Here is a 15,007-nt window from a genome sequence, read left to right as displayed (position 1 = left end):
GTTACTTTGTATTAATGCCTTCTGCTCCTTTAGTAATCCCCCCCCCCCCCCCCCCCCCCCCCCGGCTGGGCTGTAATGACTATCCTACTTGAGAGACCGCAGTCCTAAAATGAGTGTGGGTTTTTGCTGGGGATCCTAGGGCTATCTCTTAACTGCTCTGGTTCAGAGTGTCCTCATCCATGAGGGAACAAGATCAAATAATTTGTAAGTTTCTACCTCTGGCCTCTTGGGACTCCAATGGCACAAGATTGGAAGGGAGCCCACTTGAAAGAGCAGCCTGTGTGTAAAGGTGAAGAAGTTCTGGAGTATGAGGTCAGCACTGAAACGCTAGCCTGGAGAAGTCTGGGAGGCCAGAGAGGGAGGAGCCAGGACTAAGGACTGGAAGCTACAGTGACTTGTGGACTTCAACCATCCAAATGGGTGAAGGGGGAGCTGGTGGTCTTGGGCGGGAGGAAGTGTTCCATCCCTGGAGATGTCCATCCCAGATCAGGCAGCCATTTGGAGGGGATGTCGTAGGGACCAAATGGTGGACAAGCCCCTTCCAAACATTTAGAGACAATGGAAAGAAAGCAGGGGCCCCCCCCCAGCCACCTCCTTTCCTTCAGAGAAAAGACGCTGGCTCCCCGGGATAAGCCCTGCCCACAGAATGGGAGACAGCAAGCACCTTGGTTGTTTTTCAATCACTGTATTTTTTTTTATAGTTTTAAAAAATATTTACGACAGTAAAGGTCGTACTATGGGACGGGGGACAGATGCCTTTGATGCATCCCCTTTCATTTCTATCTCAAAACAAGATTAAGGCATAAATTACTCGCTGGGCACCGGGCGTGCCTATTGTCCTCAAGGCGCCATCATTGGTGGTACCACTTGTCCCGTGGGCCAGCGGATCAGGATCAGATATTTGCCACCGAGGTTCCACAGACTTGGGTGTCCCTGCACTGGCTTTAACCAGTGCATTCCAGAGAGCACCAGAGTGCATTCTAGCAGCGCTGGCTGAGCCCTTCTCTTGTGCACCGGGGGGGGGGGGGGGGGGGGGGGGGGGGGGCAGTGGGCGGAAAGGGGGGACGGGAGGCTGTGTTTGTGGGGCGGGGGGGCACTCACCCTCCTGCCACCCCACTGCCGGGCCTGGAGTTGCAGGGCAGGCAGGCAGGAAGACCAAGTAGGTACGGGGGACCCAGGGAGTGTGCCGACTGCAGGCTCCCGCGGGGTACGAGGAACAAAAGCCACCGAGGGGTGTGTGCAGGGGGTGGAGGGCCCGCCTGCCTCCCCATCTCGGGGTGGGCGCCCCATATTGTGTGTCCCAGCTGCCTGTCCGTCACAGTCTCCATGCCCCAGGGTCTTTCTTCATCCCTGTCCAGCAGCTGTCACCACCAAGCCCTTGGCCGCGGGGGTTCATTCAGGGGCAGCTCTCCTGCCTGGGGAAGGGGTGAGTGGGACTTGAGAGCCTTGGGCAGCGCCGGGGCGGGGTGTGGGGGGTGGGAGGACAGCACAGGATTCAGATCTGCTGCCCCACTGGGTCCTGCTGGGACTCGAGGCCTGGAGTGTGAAGAATGGGTTTGCATCGCCTTCTTCCTCCGCCGGTTTCTTCTGAGGATGGGACAGTTATGAATTCCTAGCACCTAGTGGCGGGGGCAGCAAATGCCCCCACAGAGCCCAGGGGAGGCTTTGGTGTGCCTTGGGAGGGGTCCCTTTAAATCACCAGGGATCTGTGTTGGAGGTGTCTCGGCCTCCCAGTAGAGCAGTCCCTCTTAAAACTGGCTTGAGTTCCTTTCAGAGGGTGCAGGCTTGGTCTCTCAGGAGATGAGGTCAATGCAAAGCGAGCTGGCGTCTTCTCCACCCCAGCTCAGCGGGCCACGGGCCTGGGCCTGTACACTGCCTGGACTGGCGTCCTGGCCCCCATCAACTCGCAGCCTCCTCTGAGCCTCACTCCAGCACTTTGGGGGTGGGGTCCAGGCCAGGTTCCCTCCTGCGCTTGGCACTTTTAAAGAAGCCGAGCTGTGGGGGGGCAAAGGGAGAAGTCTCAGGGGTAGGCAGGGAGGACAAGGCCTGTCTCTCCCACCTGCTTTCCCCCCACTAACGCTCCTAAGACTTCTTCCTGTTGAAGGCTTCCCCGAATACCCCAGCTAACACTGAGTGCCAGCCCCCACCCCAGCCCAGCAGAACTCCCTTGGTGGGCGATGCAATGGGCCACGTAATTGGTGAGGGGGGATTGCAGTGGAGTGGACGGAGCCGGGGTCGGGAGGCAAGAAGTCATGCTGTGTGACCCTGCCCTGGTCAACACCCCTCTCTGGGCCTCCCTCGGCTCATCTGTAACAGAAGGTTGAGACCAGGGGTTCTTCACCTGAGGCTCAGTGACAGAGAGGGGTTTGGGGGCTTGTTAACCGCCTGACTGTTGGAGAAATTTTGTGGTTGTGTACTTGCTGCTGCTTCCGCGAAGAGAAGACCGAGCTCCCGTCAGGTTCTCAAAGGAACCCACCAAAGGGTCAGAGCCACGGACTGAGGGCCCTCTGGAGGCCTTAGCCAATCTGCCTGCTGTGGTGAGATGTGGGTGCTTAGGTAGCAGGAGGCACGTTCTGGGGAGGAGGCCGGGTGTGTGCCAGCTCCCACGGGGAGGAGAACGCGAGGGCTGCCCACAGAGCCCGCAGGTCCCCCCCACCAATCCAAGCCGGCCTGGGCCGACCAGCCAGGATGCTGCTCTCCACCACCACCCTGCTGGGGCCTCACCTTCCAGAGTGCCAGGACAAGCAGGGCCAGCAGCAGGAGGCCCCCCAGCGTGCTGCCAACGATGATCCAGATGGGGATCTGTGAGTCTTCTTGCTTGGAGATCTCAAACGTGATCTGTAAGGGGAGGAGTGCGCCAGGTCAACAGCATTACCGTCCTGGGGCCCAGGGGGCAGGCGATGGCTAGTGCCCAGTGGGATCTGCTGGAGGCATGGGTGGCACCCAGCCTGCGGAGGCCTCAGAGGACCCAGCCCTTGCACAAAGGACACCTGAGTTAAATGACCCAGGTGATCTTGCCTCCTCTTTGAAACTTTCCGCCTTTGGCCTTGGGTTCTGTGCCATGTTCCATGGCTCTGTCCTGGGACCTCTTCCTTATCTACAGTCATTTCCTGGTGAGCTCAGCACCGTCTTACCCAGTAGGCACAGGGAGCTCAGGGCCCTTAGTGCTTTTAGGGGCCCATGAAAATGTTCTAATTTCTTTTAAAATTCGAGGGAAAAACAAATATAATCTCTTGCCTGGCTTATATGTCTTTATATATATTTGTCATAAAATAATAATTTAAATTATTATTTTTGAATGTTTATTCTTGAGAGAGGGAGAGAGGTAGAGAGCAAGCAAGGGAGGGGCGGAGAGAGAGGGAGACAGAGAATCCCGAGCAGGCTCCATGCCATCAGCACAGAACCTGATGTGGGGCTCGAACTCACAAACTGTGAGATCGTGACCTAAGCCCAAACCAAGAGTCAGATGCTTAACCGACTGAGCCACCCAGGCGCTCCTAATTTAAATTATTTCTAAGGAGGAAGGGTCTCCGAAGGTAAAAGTGCTCAGGGCCATGGAAAGCATAACACAGCCCTGGGCAAACTCGCTCCATTGTGAGGCTTTAAAACCTGTACGCTGGGGGCGCCTGGGTGGCTCAGTCGGTTAAGCGGCTGACTTCGGCTCAGGTCATGATCTCACAGTCCCTGAGTTCGAGCCCTGCGTCGGGCTCTGTGCTGACAGCTCGGAGCCTGGAGCCTGCTTCGGATTCTGTGTCTCCCTCTCTCTGACCCTCCCCCGTTCATGCTCTGTCTCTCCCTGTCTCAAAAAATAAATAAACGTTAAAAACCTATACGCGGACTGCCGTCACGTTTCTCCCTTCTACCGGGACTCTCCACACTCCTATCCTCCTGTCTTCCTGGCCTGCTTGGCATCTTTAACAGGTGTCCAAACTCTTGATCCCACTCTGTACCCTCAACCCTGTTCCATCCCCGCCTTTCCCATGAAAGCAAATGGTCCTTCCTCGCTGTCGCTCAGGCCAGAAGCCTTGTACTCGTCACTGACTCCTACCTTTGCATCCACATGGACTCCAGCAAAGTCTGTCTGGCCTACCTTTGAAGCGCCCAGAATGTGGGAGTCCCGCCTCCAGGGCTACCTGCTTGGACTGAGCCCCCTGTGTCCTCCTGGAGGCTGCAGGAGCCGGCTAACTGCCTCCCCCCTCCGGCCTCGCCCTCTGCAGTCTGTCCTCAGCATGGCAGCCTGACGAAGGCATATTTATTCTCTGCTCTGCTCCAGCCCCCCACGCAGGGTGGAAAAGAAGAGTCCTCGAGTGCGCCTGCCAGGCCTCACCCTCTCTGGTGCTGCTCATCTCGCTGGCCTCACCTCCTGCCCCACCCCGTTGCTCTCTCTGCTCCAAGCCTGCAGCTACCTGGCCCTCCAGCATGCCAGCACACGTCCACCGGAGGCCTTTGTATTGCTGTCCCTCCCTTTCCGGCAGTGCTTTCCCCCCCGAGTAGCCATGCGACACCCCTCTTCTTCATAGTTTCTGATGTTAGTTTATCGAGGAGGCTTTTCCCAATCTCCTTGTATAAAATAGAAGCCCCCTCCACCCCGCCCCGCCCCAAGTCTCCACCTTTAGGTGCCTGCATTTTTCGGGGCAGAACGTATCACCATTTGACACTGATATACTCACGTGTCTTGCCCTTCTTCCCATCTAGAATGTCAGCCCCTGGGGAGCAGGGCGGTATCTGTTTTGTTCGCTGTTCTATTTTCAGTGCCTGGGACAGAGCAGGAGCTCGGTCCACATGCCGAATGGCTGCATGAACGAACCCCTGCAGCAGGGGGGAGTCCTGGCTCGGCCACTGACTCCCTGTTCAACTCTCTGCCTTATCTCACCCAGCCTGAGTTTCCGTGTCTGAAAAATGGAGGTGGGGAGTACCTCACAGTGCTCTGAGTGAGCAAGGAAACGTGCAAAGTGTCTGTGACAGTGCCTGGCGCAGTGTTTAGGGCTCAACAAACGGCAGGTCCCTTCTATGTTCTCTGTCCTTCCGCAAAGGCTGGGACCTTCTCTGCCTTCCCACCCCCGGCACCTGGCACACAGCCAGGCCAACAGGGGCTTACATTCTGGGTTGCTGGGTTTCTAAAAGAGAAGCGAGGCATCCACAGAGTATAAGAAAGATTTTTTTTGGTGGGGGGGAACACTTGGGTGGCTCAGTCTGTGGAGCATCCGACTCTTGATTTCGGCTCAGGTCACCATCCCAGGGTCATGGGATCGAGCCCTGTGTTGGGCCTGTGCCGAGCGTGGAGCCTGCTTAAGATTCTCTCTCTCTCCCTGTACGTCTCCCATCCCTCTCTAAAAAAATAAAAATAAATACAAGAGGGATTTGTGGGGGAGGGGGGCAGTGGGAGTTGAAGGAGAACGAGAATTCACTTAAAAGATGAACTGGTGTAGAGACAGGGGTTGTGTGTGTGTGTGGGGGGGGGGGGGTGGGGGTACCTGTACAATGCCTCTTCCCTTGGCTGACTGCAGAATTCCAACATCTCTCTTAAGCTTCAGTTCAAGTGGACCTGGCTCCAGAAAGCTTTCCCCGGACATCCCTTGCTCTGACTGCCCCCCAAGCCCAGCCCCTGTGCTCACCCCCACATTGTAGCCATGGCTTTGTTATCCTGGTCCCCAGGTCTGCTTAATTCATCTCTGTATCCCCGGGGGGCTTGGGTCATAGGAGGAACACCCAACAAATGCCGGATGAATGAACAGATAAAACTCCTTAGGTGGGTCCCCTGAATGCTGCTTCTAGGTTTTGGCACCTGCTACCCCTCTGCCTGGCAGCTCCCTACCTTGTTTATGAACGTCTGTCCTCCTGACCGTGCCTCTTTTGCTCTCCAGCATCTCCCGGGGGTGGGGCTGGGGTTAACTCTGCATCTGGTGCAGGAACCCAGGCCACGGTTCGGGGACGTGGCCAGTGGAGGGCAGCAGTGTCCCACGCCCAGGATGCCCGTCTCTCCATAGGATTGGGCTTTTCTTCAAGGCCCAACTTCTCGTTTTCTCAGGAGAGCATTGCAGGAAGCCTCACCCCCCTTCCTGAGGCCCTGATTCGAGGCAGTCTGGTCTGTGACAATCTGGTTTTATCTAATTCAAAAAGAGTCCTAATACAGAGACATCTTGCATTCCTCGGTCTTACCAATTCGGTTCGCACCAGACTTCTGAAGCATGTCATGTGCGTTCCTTAGATTTGAGGTGCTAATGGCTGGGGAGGAGAGGGGTGGGATGTTCATTCTAGGCTGCCAGCCGGCCCGAGACCCAGCGTCACAGCCGGTGGAGTCAATCAATGAGCCTCGTCAGGGCAGGCGGGCCTGGGCTCCAGTTCTTTCCTCTAGTGCAGAACGTACAGGTCCCCCTTCTTTCTCTGCTTTCGTGGGACTACTGTGGTCTACAGCCTGCCGCCCCCAGGCACTGGGCAAATGCTTGCTTCCGGCTCCCTCCCTACTTTCGCCCCTAAAGTCCTACTGATCTTGCTTTTCCCCTCTTTTCTGATGCTGTGCTAACTGCCGGCAGATGGGTCCTTCTCTCTCCTGCAGGCGCACACGAGTGGAGGGTATAGGAAACTCTAGGGGAAGGGACGACCCCTTCCCCAGCTGGCCCCGCTCAAGCTCAGGTCTGCAGGGTCTCCAGGGGGCTCACCTGACGGCTGGGATCCTCCTCGCGGAAGATGAAGGGACTGTGGAACTGTCTGTGCAAGGCTGCATTGACCGTGATCTTCATCAACTTGTACTTGAGCTGTATAATCAAAGGCCTTGTCAGAAGCTGGCCCCTCCCTGGGTGGGAGACTCCCCAGCACCCACCCCCTTCCCCTTATTCCTTGGAGTCTAGCCCAGGTGCTCTACTTTCTGCTTTTAATTTATTTTTATATATATATAGAGAGAGAGCGGGCAGGGGAGAGGGGGAGAGAGAGAGAGAGAGAGAGAGAGAGAGAGAGAGAGAATCTCAAGTAGGCTCCATGCTGAGCACGGAGCCCGACACGGGGCTTTATCCCACAACCCCGGGATCATGGCCTGAGCTGAAATCAAGAGTCAGATGCTCAAGTGACCGAGCCACCCAGGCGTCCCTCTACTTACTGCTTTTAGGGACCTCAGCCACAGATTCCCCAGCAGATGGAAATGGATTTCCTGGTTAGGGGCCAGCCTCACGTTGCAGCTGATGGAGACCACGTCAGAGTTGCTATGATTCTGCAAAGGGAGGTAGGTCTCCGGGTGAGCGGCCGGGCTCCGGGGGAGCGGGGGAGGCAGCTAGCCCAGCCATGACCTGAGAATGTGAGCAGGGGCTTGGGCCACCAGAGAGATGGCTGAGCTCCACCCCTCACCCGAGGTTTGTTCCTGGGGGAGGAGGCGCAGAGGACAGGGGACAAGGAGAGGTGGGGGTGGGGGACACATGGGCTGCGGCTGCCAGGGGATGGCTGGGCGACAAGATAAGGATGACACATGCTGTACTTGAAGTTGTGCAGCACTGGGTGTCTTCTGGGAGCAGAACTTTGGTTCAACGTTAGGGAACCTATAAATGTCATCACCACACAAACGGATCAAAGCAAACAATTGTATGACTGCTGTTAATAGATGCAGAGAAAGCATTTGGGGAAATCCAACTTCTTTTATGATATGTATATATATAAAAAAAAAATCTCCCAAGAAACTTCCTGAATCTGAATAAAGGGTGTTTATAAAAACCCTACTATAAGCGTCGTGTTTAATAATGAAAAATTAATAAAAATTAAAAAAAAAAGTCAAGATCAAGACAAGACTGTTGTCATTTCTATTTCCCATTGCCCCGGAGGTCCTAGCCAGAGCCATAAGCTGAGAAAAGCCATTTATAAGGATTGAATGGGAAAGCTTAACACTGTTATTATTTGCAAATGATACGGTAGTAACAGAAAAACCAAAGAAATCGTCAAATAATCAGAATTCATTGGGTTAAACTTGTTTGAGGCTCCTTCTTGCAGCCACCTCAACCCCGCCCCCCCCAAGGCCCGGTCTTCAGGAAAGTACACTACACCCAAAAAATGCTTTGTGAGGCGCTCGTTTGGGGGAAATAAAACTAAAACAGCTAAGATCTTTGGGGAAGAATAATGAGAGCGCACTCAGAAAGTGGTTTCTGGGAACAGTGGCAAGCCTGGGAGCATAAGCCTGGAAACTAGCAGGTGTTTGGGGGAGGGCCTTGGGAGGTGACACGAGCTGCCTGCCGTCTCTGGGGACAGGGAGGCCCAGCTGGTGGGGTCAATGTCTCCACTACCAGCCATGTAGGTCCTGGCCTCCGTGGAGTTGTCCTGTCTGGCTCCTTCCCCTTCCCTCTGCTCATCTGTGTCCTGCTGGCCCTTTAAGGCATAGATGCCAGTCGACTCCCCCTGTTCCTTTCCTCCACTGCCCCTCTCTTGACACCTGTCACAGCCTGGTCCCCTGGCTTCTTTGGCATTCACTCTCATGGCCCCCGTGAGATGGTGAGCTCATTAAGAGCCAGAAGTGTCTTCGCTCCATCCCGTTTCCTCTCCGCTTGAGGCGGGACACATTGCGCTCAACACGCTCTTAGTGACCGACCGCCGGACAAGGACAGGAGCAGCCGCCCAGGACGCTCACCAGCTGTGGGGCACGACTCAGGTCTTCCTCCGTCGGGGCGTGCCGGTACTCGGTGCCGTTTCCCCAGACGTTACAGGACGTGTCCACCTGCACGAGGGACACACACCCGCCTCACAACGAGCACCGGCAGGCTCAGCAACCCCGAGACGCCCCTCTCTCCTCCTCTTCCCCGAGAAGGCCCTGCCCGCCCTGGTCCCGGGAGGAGCAGCTGAGGTCGGAGGACCCGGGGACACACCGGGGGCAAGTCTGTCTCCTAACTGGTCCCTTCCTTTAAGCCGGTTCCCGGGCGCCCGTACCTGGTCGGTAAGGAAGTCCCTCAGCATCAGCAGGCGGTTGCCGCCCCTGGTGGCGATGGGGACGGTGATCTTCATCATCACTCCATGGATGGGGAAGAAGCCCAGGTTCTGGATCTGTGGCCAGAGGGGGAGGGGTCAGCACAGCCCCCAGCAGCTGGAGGGGCGGAGGAGGAGCTGCGTAGGGGCGAGGCCCGCAGCCAGGCCTGGGAAGCGGCCCCCTTCACGCCCCCTGGCATTTTCACTGTAGAGGTTCTGGAGCTCTGCCCAATCACGGTGGGGGCTGCATGGGTGAAGTTGTGTGAGGGCGTGAGGGCGCTGAAGGGGCCGGGGTCCCGGAGGCTGAGGACAGGTCAGTGGGGCCATGAGGCTGGAGGGCAAGGTCACTTCCGTTGTTTTTCTTTTCTTCTCTTTCTTCTCTTTTTCTTTCTTTCTTTTTTTTTTTTTTTGAGAGAGAGCGTAGAGTGTGCAGAGGGGCAGAGAGAGAATCCCAAGCAGGCTCCACACGTTCAGCAAAGAGCCCGACCCGGGGGCTCGAACTCACGAACTGTGAGATCACGACCTGAGCCGAAATCAAGAGTCGGACGCTTAACTGACTGAGCCACCCAGGCGCCCCGGTCACTTCCATCTTCAGCCTCCCCCGCTGTGGGGACTTTGCAGCCTGGTGCTGGTGGCACGGTGGGAGCACTTGTGAATTTATTACGACAGAGACTCTTTAATTAACGGCGCACGTTCTAGCCGCGACACCTCTGGTGTCTGAGCAGCAGTGATTACAAGCAGGGCTTTGGAATCAGAAGGACTGGGTGTCGCAGCCCACGGCCGGGGCCACGACCACGTAGGAGCTGTGTGGCTTCGGGCAGCCGCTAACCCCCTCCTGGACCAGCCAGCCAGGTACCAGTGTGTCTGAAGTGCAGTTCCCAGCTGTCAGCCTGCCCCCGGCTCTCATGCAGCGTTCAGAGGCTCCGGGGGGCCCACACTGCAGACTGCTCAACTGCCTCCTAATTCTCCTTCTCTCCCCTTCCTCAGTGACGGGCACGGAGACAAACGCCACATTTCCCCGCCTCCTTAGGTAACTACAAGTGTGAAGAATCGCTAAGGACCTTCTTCAGTAGGGAGGGGCCTGCTCTTCTCCCCTTCCTTCTTCCTGGAATGAGAACGTGATGGCTGGAGCTGCAGCTCTCTTGGACTCTGAGATGAACTTGAGAGCCTGATAATCGCATGTTGAGGATGGTGGACCAGACGGGAGACCCGATCCTGAATGACTTCGTGAAGCTGACAACTCCAGACTTCTTTTATGGGGAGACTAAACCCTGGCCCATTTAGACCGCTGTTTTTTTACATTTTTTAAATCCTATGCAGCCGCACTTAACCTTCACTGATACATGCTCACAGTCCAGCCCCATTATTTTCTGGACGAGGCCCAGGGAGGGGAAGGAACTTGCCTAAAATCACACAGTGAGTGGGTGACAGGGTTGGGCCGAACCCCAGGCACTAGCAATGATTCCAGATTCCTCCCCTCCCAAACGGGGGCTCCTCGGCTCTTACCTTGAAAACGCAGCTGAAGGGAGGCCCGATGCCATCATACCTCTCCAGTGAGCTATTGGGCTTGACCTCGTAGTGGCTCAGGCTGCTGCTCCTGCAGGGACAGAGGACAGGGCCGCCGTGAGCTCAGTCAACGTTGGCTAGATGGATAACTGAACGAAAGAGGGTGTGGGCATGTGCCTGGCTCTCCTTGACCACAAAAAATAGGTTTCCTCTTGTGTCCATCGGGAGAGCCGTGTCAGCAAGGATTCTGAGGCTCAGAGGAATGCACGCTGAGATCAGTTAGCAACGTCCTCCTGTGTGGGACAGGCATGAACCAGAAGGGCCATTATTTGACATCCCTGCCCCGGGGCCTGGCCTCTTTGGAGCACGAACTCGCCCACTACGCCCCGTTCCAGCCTCTAGCAGTGGCCGAGGGAGGGCCTGAGCTTGCTTTCTGTGTGGTCGCTATTACAGCTTCATCCGCCTGGGAGCTTCCCAGAGGACAGGCTGGGGGCCAGTGGCACCCAGAGGGGAGTGGACGACCGGACAGGACGGTGGGAGCAGTTTGCCCTGCGGGGAGCAGGAAGGGGAGCGTTTTCTCAATTTGGCTGTTTAGAGTTGCGGGTGCAAGATGGTCAGGGAAAGCAGATGGGCTTTCAGTAGGTTTTATTACTATTTTAAAATTCTCTACAGATCATGCTCCCACTCACTGCCTGAACTTGGGGTGGACACCTCTGGCTGCCCCGGCCCTCGCCCTCCTCCCCTGCCCCTGCCGGGAGCTCCCTGGAGGCCAGATCTGTGTCTCCTCCTTCCGCTATTTTGATAGCACCCGCCCACCACGGATGAGGGGGCTGCACCCTCCCACCCCTCAGGGACACCCCTGGCTCCGGCTCACAGTCCCTGGGCACTGGAGCCCGGCCCCTGAGACCTCTGGCCTCATCAGGGCCCCCCCAGGGGTACCCCATCTTAGGCCTCACTTCTCTCAGGCCTCCCCGCCCCCGGGGCCCCGCCCACCTGGTGAAAAGGACATCAGCCTCGTATTTGAGGTGGGAGCGCAGGAGGGCGGTGTTGTCTTCCTTGGTGCTCTCCTCCTCATCACTGTCACTGCAAGGAGAGCCCCCGCACCGAGCCGTCAGGAAGTAACCCGCTTCTACCAGCCCAGCCAGCACAGCGGACTGGCTGGCTGCAGCCCCTCAAAACGGGCAGAGCAGGAGTCATTCCCATCCCACCTCCCGAGTTATAGGTAAGAAAAGAAAAGAGGGCTCAGAAAGGTTGAACGAACTTCCTAACGACACACAGCGTTTACATAGTGCAACTGGGAGCGGAACACTGGCTGTCCCACTCCTTATCCAGTGTTCTTTCTGTCTGGGATTTCCCCTGGGACATTTTTCAAGTTTATTTAGAGAGAGAGAGAGAGAGAGAGAGAGAGAGAGAGAGAGAGAGAGAGAGAGAGAGAGAAAATGAACAAGCTGGGGCGGGGCAGAGAGAGATGGGGACAAGAGGATCTAAAGCAGGCTCTGTGCTGGTAGCAGAGAGCCCAACACGGGGCTTGAACTCACTAACTGTGAGATCATGACCTGAGCTGAAGTCTAAAGCTTAACCAACTGAGCCACCCAGGTGCCCTGACATTTTTCCATCCGAAAAGACCTTATTCCCTTTACTCCGTGAGGATATCCCCTGCTTTGCTTATCTTCGGGGGCTGCTGTGAGGACCATTACGTGTTCGGTGTTTTGTAACCGTGGGCTTTAAAAGTAACTGCTATCGAAATTGCCATATAAAGGTGAAGGTATTATTTATTATTTGTGTCCCAGCTGCCCCAGGCTGGAGAATGGCAGCAACATGGCAAGCAGCAGTTTGGCCTAAGCTAGGGGATTGGCAGGGGGTGGGCGGGGGTGTTCCCAGGGCAGGGCAGGGGGGTATGGCCTGGAAGGGATCCCATTGGGCGCAGGGAGGGACTATTGCTAGGGGCCAAATGGGGGCCAGGAGCAGTGGGAGGAAGAAGGAGCAGGTGAGGCCCTGACCTGCCAGCGGTGAGCCGGATCTCCAGGTGGTGCAGGAAGACGGATTTGCTGAACTCAAAGTCTAGGCGGAAAGCCACCTGCGAGGAAGAGGTCAGTCGCTGGAGCTGGGGTGGCTGGGAACTGCGTCTGGTGACTTGTGTCCCAGTTGGAGGGTTCTTTGGCAAGGAGCCCTCATGGCCCCCCCCACCGCCTCTCGCCCCATCTCCTTTCCTTCCACTGCAGACCTGGGCCCTGGAAACATGCTGCCATTCCCTGGCAAGCTCTTGCCTCAAGCTCTGATTCCTGCTTTACAGGCAGCCTGGTCTCAGATCTTCTCCTGCTCCAGAACCTTCAGTGGCTGCCCACTGCCCAGTGGAGATGGGTAAAAGCCACACGATCTGGAGTCTGGAACTTGGAGATTCTTCCTGGCGAACTTGCTTCTCCCCTCACACACCCTAGCCACTTTCCACATGCACTTTTAGGCACATGGTAAGTGCTCACGAAATGTTAACTTTTCTCCCAATCTGTTGCCATGCTCACAGGAGGATGACAGAGGCTGGACTCTGAAAAGCTGTGTTAGGATACAGGACAGCGGGGTTAAGTGGCCAAAAGGTGGGGGGGAGAGTGGTGGGTGGGAGTGGTAGGGGTCCCCCTTAGGTGAAAGGGGCCTGGATGTTCTTTTGCGGGGGGCTGGCTAGTTAGGTCATTTAAGAGTCATTTCCTGGGAGAAAAAACTAAAAAGCATGCTCAGGCATCCTGCTCCCTCCTCTGTTCTCCCCTCAGTTCACTTCCATTTCTCTTGCATTCCCAGTGCCTCCCAGTTCCCGCCTGGTCCCGCCCCCACACTGCCCCCAGCCTCAACCTTGGCCTTGGCCCGGAAGAAGGGGTAGCTGACGTTGCAGACTTTCTTGTGGAGTCTCCTCTCCTCGTTCACGCACTCGATGCTGCCGTCTGAGTCGTCCTGGAGGTGGGTGGAGGGCACCGTGGGCAGCAGTTAGGTGGGCCAGAGACCCAGGTCTGGGGGCCACCCGTGCCGCCCCCACCGCCTGTACTGAAGCTGCAGTTGGAAGGAAGCTGGGACCACAGGGGCCCTGGAGAAAGGAGTGGCGGTGGGTTTGAGGGGGAAACACCACCGGGCCCCCCAGCCTATCTGAGCTGGGGCCCCACTGGGCTAGCACAGGCGTCTGTCTCCTCAACACAGGTCCTGAGGGAGGGGACTCACAGCGCTCTAGACCGATGCTGCTGCGTGGCTGTGTGCTCATTTGCTTGGGTCTCATTTTGCTTACCTGTGAAATGGGGATGACAGTACCTACCTCATTTAGTCGCTATGGGCATTCAATGATACAATGCATATAAATGCAGTGCCTAGTTCAATTCCCAGAACGGTGTAATCGCTTGCTAGGATGATGATTTGTACCTGCTGCGGGCCCTGCACCCTTGGGCCCTAAGCTGTATGTCTAAGGAACGTGTGTGTTTCCTTGGATGTAGGTGTAGGTTGGTATGCTTTTGCCTACGTGTGTACAAAATGTATGTGATCAGACTAACACATTTGTTTCTGGCTAAGGGGGTGTTTCCTCCACTAGAGTTATCCTTGGCTGGATGATGGGGGGTCAGGGGCATCTCCCGGGCTGGGGATGGATGGGAGGCATCCTGTGAAGGAGCCAGGAGCCTCTCCTCTGTTCTCAAAGCCCTCCTTTGCCACAGAAACAAAATCCCATGACTCCTGGCCCCTGGGGTTATGAGACTGTAAAGTCCGGGCCAGGGAAGCAGTGAAAGGTGGATGTAGGTTTCAGGCTCAGTTTCCCCTAAATATTCCAATGGAGACAGAAACAAAAATCTCTGGGCAGGACAGGACTTTGAAAGGCCATCACATGGCCTCCTCACCTTCACTTAGGGCTATGGGGGGCTTGGCGGTGGGGCCCAGCCCTGGGCTTGATAGACCGACTGGTGGTGGTTCTGCAGTGGAGGTGAGGACAGAAGGGCCCCTGTGCCTGCCCCACCCCACACTCTGGGCTCTACATTGACACTCTGGGACCCCCGAGGGTAGAGGCTGTGTCTGACGGGACCTGGGTCCCCCAGCACCCACACAAGACAGCGGTGTCCTGGGTTTACTCAATAACCACGTCTCCGGGACTTCTCTCATGCCCTGCAGGCATTCGGGTTATAGCAGGCTAGCACTCAGGCACTCTGGATGTCCCTGGGGCATACACAGGGCTGTGCCTGGGACTTCTGTGGGGCTGAAGGGACTTGCGTGGCCTTCTGCCGCTTTGGGAAGGCACTCGAGAACGCACGACATGACTGTGCTCTGCCGTGAGGAACGCCACCCTGCCACTTAGCAGCTCTGTGCTCCTGATCGGGCCCCTTAACACCTCTCTGTGCCTCAGTCTCCTTCTCTGTAAAATGGTAACCAAGAAGAAACAGGAGCCTGTCAGGCAGAGGACCACATGGGTAGGGCCTCAGTGTGAAGGCAGGTGTGCTGGGAAGCAGCAGTGGTGGTCGGACTAAGGGTGTGGGGGTGAGCGCAGAGGTGGCAGGTGATGGATGGGGAAGCGGATGGGCCTTGAATGCCACAACAGAGTCTGGAATTT

General features: G+C 56.5%; 1 protein-coding gene across 2 annotated transcripts in view; it reads right to left on the bottom strand.

Moving 5' to 3' along the window:
• Nucleotides 1-1,072: 1,072 nt before the first annotated feature.
• Nucleotides 1,073-15,007, bottom strand: part of ITGA11 (integrin subunit alpha 11) — a 123,819-nt gene continuing 109,884 nt past the window's right edge. For both annotated transcript variants that reach the window (XM_053888919.1, XM_053888920.1), the window contains 10 exons: nucleotides 13,282-13,380; nucleotides 12,441-12,517; nucleotides 11,434-11,523; nucleotides 10,441-10,531; nucleotides 8,899-9,012; nucleotides 8,603-8,689; nucleotides 7,094-7,204; nucleotides 6,660-6,755; nucleotides 2,725-2,838; nucleotides 1,073-1,995 (listed from right to left, as the gene is read on the bottom strand). In XM_053888919.1, coding sequence (XP_053744894.1) covers nucleotides 1,924-1,995; nucleotides 2,725-2,838; nucleotides 6,660-6,755; nucleotides 7,094-7,204; nucleotides 8,603-8,689; nucleotides 8,899-9,012; nucleotides 10,441-10,531; nucleotides 11,434-11,523; nucleotides 12,441-12,517; nucleotides 13,282-13,380 — 951 coding nt within the window. In that variant the 3' untranslated portion in view covers nucleotides 1,073-1,923. The remainder of the gene's footprint in view (nucleotides 1,996-2,724; nucleotides 2,839-6,659; nucleotides 6,756-7,093; nucleotides 7,205-8,602; nucleotides 8,690-8,898; nucleotides 9,013-10,440; nucleotides 10,532-11,433; nucleotides 11,524-12,440; nucleotides 12,518-13,281; nucleotides 13,381-15,007) is intronic.

This window comes from Panthera pardus, unplaced genomic scaffold (genome assembly GCF_024362965.1).
Source record: "Panthera pardus isolate Hobbes unplaced genomic scaffold, ASM2436296v1 HiC_scaffold_24, whole genome shotgun sequence".
NCBI lineage: Eukaryota > Metazoa > Chordata > Mammalia > Carnivora > Felidae > Panthera > Panthera pardus.
Note: the sequence above shows the minus strand (reverse complement) of the source record. Positions and strands in the feature narration are given on the sequence as shown.